Source organism: Engraulis encrasicolus, unplaced genomic scaffold, assembly GCF_034702125.1.
Source record: "Engraulis encrasicolus isolate BLACKSEA-1 unplaced genomic scaffold, IST_EnEncr_1.0 scaffold_46_np1212, whole genome shotgun sequence".
Lineage (NCBI taxonomy): Eukaryota > Metazoa > Chordata > Actinopteri > Clupeiformes > Engraulidae > Engraulis > Engraulis encrasicolus.
In genome coordinates, this window is record NW_026945775.1 from 680,725 (window position 1) to 688,224 (window position 7,500).

The 7,500-nt window shown below is 40.2% G+C and overlaps 1 protein-coding gene across 1 annotated transcript; it reads right to left on the minus strand.

Annotated features, from left to right (window-relative positions):
• Positions 1-1,249: 1,249 nt before the first annotated feature.
• On the minus strand, positions 1,250-3,117 carry LOC134444142 (uncharacterized). The gene is made up of 2 exons (XM_063193577.1): positions 2,986-3,117; positions 1,250-2,770 (listed from the first exon to the last, which is right to left on the minus strand). Exons 1-2 carry the CDS (start codon positions 3,001-3,003, stop codon positions 1,250-1,252), a joined length of 1,539 nt encoding a protein of 512 aa, XP_063049647.1. The 5' UTR covers positions 3,004-3,117.
• Positions 3,118-7,500: the final 4,383 nt, after the last annotated feature.

Sequence of the window (7,500 nt, forward strand, 5' to 3'; positions counted from 1 at the left end):
CCGTGTTGCTTTTTTATTTTTCTCAAGTGAGCGCTTTCGAGCTTTCGCTCTTCATCAGACTTGAATTGAGGTAGACACATGTCATATTTAAAGGAAAAGTGAATCACATGTTACATCAAACAGGTTCCGATTGGATGGTAGGCCTACACCAGATTCCAAGTGCTTCCCAAAGTGTACAAAAATATTTACACGTACATTATACAAGAGGCATTATCAAATGTCCAAACATATTTACAAAATATATACAGAATATTTATATACACCTACAAGCATAAACTTTTAAGTTTAAAAAAAACAAAACATCATTGTATGCTCATGAAGTCTAGGGTGTACAGAGAGATCCATCCAGAGTACTTGAGAACACATCAGGCCATATGGCCATCATAAATTCAAGTACACATGAGGTGTCTAACCAATCACAAGGTTGATATTATCATCAAGGAGACTACAGTACATAATTGTGTTAAAATATTCATCATAGTTAATAGGTCTACACATTTTCAAAGGACAAACAGAAGAACCAAAAAACATTTAGAGTATTCAGTAGTGTGTGTTATTTAGTTTAGTTTTTCGTCCACACAACCGGCAATCACAGAGTCATTAGGCCTGTTACAGGAATGGTTTAATGCTGAAGTCCTCATTCATGCCCCTTGGTGCCATAGTATCCAGGGTGTAAATCCAGTACAGTTCCCGTTTGAGAAGTAAGTTGTCAATATTTCCTCCCCTCCTAGGCATTTTTACCAACTCGATCCCCATGTATTTTAGAGCAGACACATTATGTCGGGCCTCTTTGAAGTGGACTGCCACTGAACTTTTTATGTCCATGTTGCGTATGGCACATCTGTGCTCAGCTATCCTTGTCTTAAGTGCCCTTGTGGTCTTGCCCACATAGGCCAAGCCACATGGGCATTTGAGCATGTAAATCACATTTTTTGTAAGACAGGATATAACTCCCTTGATGTAAAATTTCTTTCCTGTATGAGGGTGGTTAAAGGAGTGTGTTTTACTGGTGAAGTTGCATTGTTGGCAGTTTCCACACTTGTAGTTGCCTGCTTGAATGTTACTTAAAAAGTGTGTGGGGGGAGGAGGTGGGGGTAAATCCGCCCTCACAGGCATGTTCCAAAGATTTGGTTGCCTCTTGTAGACCACGCAGGGTAGTTTGGAAAAACCTTTTTTAAGTTTGGGTCAGAGTCAATGAGTGACAAAGTCTTTTCACACTCTGTTCAATGTCTCTGGCAATTGGGGAGTATTATACACAATATGATATTCTGGATTCCATTGTTTTATTGTTTTTTGTTCTCCTAGTCAGGCATTGCTCTTGGGACATGTTGTTAAACCGGTCAGCAGCCTCTTCAATCCATTGATCTTGGTAGCCCCTTGCTTTAAACCTGTGTTTCAGAATGGTTGCTTGAGATTGATAGTCATCCTGTGAGCTACAAATTCTCCTGATTCTACTAAACTGTGATATGGGAAGGTTTTTCTTTAGAGATGTTGGGTGATATGATTCCGCATGGAGCAGAGAGTTTCTATCTGTGCTCTTGCGATATAAGTTTGTTTTTAGCTCATTTCCTTCCCTCATTACTAGAATGTCCAAAAAGTTCATTTTTGTTTTATCCACAGACATAGTAAATTTCAGGTGTTGATTATTCTCACCCATATATGTATGGAATTCTTGTAGCTGGTTCTCATCACCATCCCATATGAAGAAGATGTCGTCCAGGTAGCGTTTCCAGTAAGATATGTTCTGTACAAAAGGGTTTCTTTGTGTATTGAAGATCACATCGGATTCGAAGAGTCCCACATAGAGTGATGCAAAGCTGGGTGACATTTTCGATCCCATTGCCACCCCTGAGATCTGAAGATGGAAGTCAGAACCAAATAGGAAATAATTATATGACAGGACACATTCAGTCAAATCCAAGAGACATTCGGTTGTAGGAGTATTACTGGGTCTTTTTTCTAAAAAAGATTTTATCGCTTGTAGACCACCATCAAAAGGGACATTGGTGTATAACGACTCAATGTCCATTGTGACAAGGAGTTGTGGAGAGTCTTTCAGTTGTACAGACTGGATCATTTTAATAAAGTCCATTGAGTCTTTCACATAAGAGGGGAGAGAAATGACCAGTGATTGTAAAGTGTGGTCCACAAAAGCTGATATTTTCTCCGTCAGGGAGCCAATTGCCGCCACTATTGGTCGTCCCGGTGGTGTATCTATGAATTGTTTGTGAATTTTAGGCAGGGTGTAGAAAACTGGAGTGATGGGATAATCCACCTTCATATATGCATATTCATTTTTGGTTATATGTCCCATTTCCATTAGCTGGTTTAATTTCTCGTGTACAAGGTTCTTGAATTTCAGGGTGGGATTAGAGTCCAACTTTCTGTAAAATTTAGTATTTTTCAACTGGGTTTGTATTTCTCTCTCATATGACTCTCGTTTTAAAAGGATCACCGCTCCACCTTTGTCCGCATTCTGAATAATTAATTCTCCATCTTTTTGTAAAGTGCTCAATTCTTGTCTTTGCTTCAGGGTCAGATTGTTCCAAACTTTGTATTCCCTTTTCTTTCGCATAGCTGTTGTTACTTCCTGCTCGACTAGTCTGCAATATGTATCCAGGGAAGGATTTCTGTGTTTGGGAGGTATGAAGTGAGATTTACCTCTGAATCGAGATCTTGCGTCAGTTGGGGTCTGTTCAAGAGGCGCTTGTGTGTCCGTTTCGAGGGAGGGGCGTGGTGTCGCAGTCATCATCTCTGTTGTCCCTCTTGGCTGAGGAGGAATGTCAAATCCATTAGTTAAGTCTGCAGTTGGCCTGTTGTCCCTCGTTGAGAACCCAGGTCTATCACTGAAGAACTCTTTTAGTCTTAGATTACGAAAAAATCGTTGCATATCAATGTGTGTGTTGAAATCATTACATTGAGTTGTTGGGACAAACGATAAGCCTTTTGAGAGGGCTGCGTAGCAAGTGTCGGAGATTGTCTTACCAGACAGATTGATGACATTTAGCTCCTGTTCAGTCTCCGAGTGAGTGGATCCCTTTGGTAGTTTTGGTAGCCGTTTGCCCCGGCGGCACCTCTTCCCCTTCCTCTGGTCTGTGATTTTGGTGGTCTTCCTCGTGTGTGCTGATCTTGGGCTAAAAAAGCCGTTGGGTGAGCATGCTCTGTGTTTGTGCTGGAGTCTGAGTCTATTAAAATGATCCAGTCTGTACAACTGAAAGACTCTCCACAACTCCTTGTCACAATGGACATTGAGTCGTTATACACCAATGTCCCTTTTGATGGTGGTCTACAAGCGATAAAATCTTTTTTAGAAAAAAGACCCAGTAATACTCCTACAACCGAATGTCTCTTGGATTTGACTGAATGTGTCCTGTCATATAATTATTTCCTATTTGGTTCTGACTTCCATCTTCAGATCTCAGGGGTGGCAATGGGATCGAAAATGTCACCCAGCTTTGCATCACTCTATGTGGGACTCTTCGAATCCGATGTGATCTTCAATACACAAAGAAACCCTTTTGTACAGAACATATCTTACTGGAAACGCTACCTGGACGACATCTTCTTCATATGGGATGGTGATGAGAACCAGCTACAAGAATTCCATACATATATGGGTGAGAATAATCAACACCTGAAATTTACTATGTCTGTGGATAAAACAAAAATGAACTTTTTGGACATTCTAGTAATGAGGGAAGGAAATGAGCTAAAAACAAACTTATATCGCAAGAGCACAGATAGAAACTCTCTGCTCCATGCGGAATCATATCACCCAACATCTCTAAAGAAAAACCTTCCCATATCACAGTTTAGTAGAATCAGGAGAATTTGTAGCTCACAGGATGACTATCAATCTCAAGCAACCATTCTGAAACACAGGTTTAAAGCAAGGGGCTACCAAGATCAATGGATTGAAGAGGCTGCTGACCGGTTTAACAACATGTCCCAAGAGCAATGCCTGACTAGGAGAACAAAAAATAATGAAACAGAATCCAGAATATCATGTTGTGTACAGTATTCCCCAATTGCCAGAGAAATTGAACAGAGTGTGAAAAGACATTGGCACATCATTGACTCTGACCCGAACCTAAAAAAGGTTTTCCCCAAACCACCGCGTGTGGTCTACAAGAGACAACCAAACCTCCGGAACATGCTTGTGAGGGCAGATTTACCCCCGCCTCCTCCCCCCACACACTTTTTAAGTAACATTCAAGCAGGCAACTACAAGTGTGGAAACTGCCAACAATGCAACTTCACCAGTAAAACACACTCCTTTAACCACCCTCATACAGGAAAGAAATTTTACATCAAGGGAGTTATATCCTGTCTTACAAAAAATGTGATTTACATGCTCAAATGCCCATGTGGCTTGGCCTATGTGGGCAAGACCACAAGGGCACTTAAGACAAGGATAGCTGAGCACAGATGTGCCATACGCAACATGGACATAAAAAGTTCAGTGGCAGTCCACTTCAAAGAGGCCCGACATAATGTGTCTGCTCTAAAATACATGGGGATCGAGTTGGTAAAAATGCCTAGGAGGGGAGGAAATATTGACAACTTACTTCTCAAACGGGAACTGTACTGGATTTACACCCTGGATACTATGGCACCAAGGGGCATGAATGAGGACTTCAGCATTAAACCATTCCTGTAACAGGCCTAATGACTCTGTGATTGCCGGTTGTGTGGACGAAAAACTAAACTAAATAACACACACTACTGAATACTCTAAATGTTTTTGGTTCTTCTGTTTGTCCTTTGAAAATGTGTAGACCTATTAACTATGATGAATATTTTAACACAATTATGTACTGTAGTCTCCTTGATGATAATATCAACCTTGTGATTGGTTAGACACCTCATGTGTACTTGAATTTATGATGGCCATATGGCCTGATGTGTTCTCAAGTACTCTGGATGGATCTCTCTGTACACCCTAGACTTCATGAGCATACAATGATGTTTTGTTTTTTTTAAACTTAAAAGTTTATGCTTGTAGGTGTATATAAATATTCTGTATATATTTTGTAAATATGTTTGGACATTTGATAATGCCTCTTGTATAATGTACGTGTAAATATTTTTGTACACTTTGGGAAGCACTTGGAATCTGGTGTAGGCCTACCATCCAATCGGAACCTGTTTGATGTAACATGTGATTCACTTTTCCTTTAAATATGACATGTGTCTACCTCAATTCAAGTCTGATGAAGAGCGAAAGCTCGAAAGCGCTCACTTGAGAAAAATAAAAAAGCAACACGGGAGCAGTGTGCGGACATTCTTCTTATTTCTACAATACTTTGGCCTTTTGTCATGCACCTGCGTCTTGGATGTGCGCACCACTAACCTACTGCTGTTATTAATGAGAAATTATAGTGTAATTGCACTGGAAACCATATGGTTATTTTGCTGTTATTACTAATAACAAGCAGTTATTACCATGAAATTAGACTGAAATTACTGAGAAATTAGTATGAAATTAACACCTTATTAGCGATCCGTAAAGTAAAGTGTTACCGTTGTTTTTCCTCTCCCAGTGAGCTCGTGTCAGACACGCACGCACGCACGCACACACGCACGCACGCACGCACACAAACTTCCTTGAGCTGTCAGAAATCCAGACAATCAAGAAAGAGACCGAAATGTTGTGGCATAGTTGTAGAGACTGATTTAGCTTGAGGCACAAATTACAAGAGTTCCTCATAACACACGTAACAATACATTTGTATGTATGATTATCACTGTATGTGATAACTAGACATGTGCAAACAATACATACAATACAGAGAGAGAGAGAGAGAGAGAGAGAGAGAGAGAGAGAGAGAGAGAGAGAGAGAGAGAGAGAGAGAGAGAGAGAGAGAGAGAGAGAGAGAGAGAGATAGAGAGAGAGATAGAGAGAGATACAGTTGAGGACGATATTATTAGCCTCCCTCCTGAAATTAGACATTTCTCTTGATTTCTCAGTGAGAATGACCATTATGAACCGTTTCTGTTATTCTGGAAACAAATACACTGATGGAGATAATGTCCAATGAGTTGAATTTGCATTTTTTTTACACAAAAAAGGGCAAAAATGACAAGGACAAAATTATTAGCCCCCTGATTATTAATAGTCAATATGATGCCATTTATGAACCAAAACTGACAACAGGCACTTTGATCAGTTGTTACTTGGGTTGGCACATGCCCCACTAGGGATTTTGGTCCATTTCTTCACTGCAAAGTGTTCTAGCTGGTCCAAATTGCATGGATGCTGAGCATAGACATTTGCCACAGACTGTCAGTGGGATTGAGGACTGGACTTTGAGCGGGTCATTCCAGTATCATGGTTTTTAGTGTCCTTGAAGAACCTCTGAACTAATTTAAATGTTTACTTTGGGTTACAATGTTGTTGGATGACCCAGCAGTCCAGATCCAGACTAACTGTGTCTGGGGCTGAATAACAGTCTAAAAACTTGATGCCCCCACCACTATGTGTAACTGTGGAAACTGCTTAGTCTCATTAGACCAAAGAAGCATTGGACACCTGCCTAGATGATTGTTATTGACCTGACCTCACCTGGAGTTTTTATTTCAAGAAAGACAGCTGTTAGGGCTTGTCATCATATTGGGCTTTGGGGCCATCATCACAGAAGAACCCTTTTACTAAAGGCGGTGCATATCAGAGTGTTATTGAGCTTCGCCTATGAACATTTGAAAGTCAAAAATGAGTTTTGAAAGTCTCTGCTTTCATCTGATGAGATTCAATTGCACCTGCTTTGATGCATGAATTCTGCTTCTGTCAGGTGAAGAAAGGGATAGTCCTTGAAACTTTATAACATGGTTTCCACAATTAAACATGGTGGTGGAAGCATCATTCTGTGGCAGCCTCAGCCACAGGAAACCTTGTTTGGGTGTACGGCACCATAAAAACAGAAGATTATGATAGAATGTGGAAGGTGACCATGCAAAAATATGATCATAGAGGAAGCTAAGATCTTCACTGGATCTTTCAATAAGATAATAACCCAAAACTTTCATCCAAAATTGTTCAAATGTTCTTCAAGGTTACTAAAACCATGATCATGTTGTGGTTTGGATCTCAATCGTTTAGATAGTCTTTGAGGAGTGCTGAAAATGAATGTCCATCCTCAACATCCATGCAATTTGGATCAGGTTAACTATTTGCAATGAAAAAATGGGCCAAAATCCCTGGTAGGGCATGTGCCAACATAGTTAACAGCTAATGAAAGGGCCTGATGTCAGTTTTGGTTCATAAATGGCACTCTATGGACTATTAATGGTAAGGGGGCTAATAATTTTGTCCTTGCCATTTTTACCCTTTTTTGTTTAAACTCATTGTGAAAATGGAAAAATCCAAATTCAACTCATTGGACATAATCTCCATCAGTGTATTTGTTTCCAGAATAACAGAAACGGTTCATAATGGTCCTTCTCACTGAGAAATCAAGAGAGAAGTCTAATTTCAGGAGGGGGGCTAATAATATTGTCCTC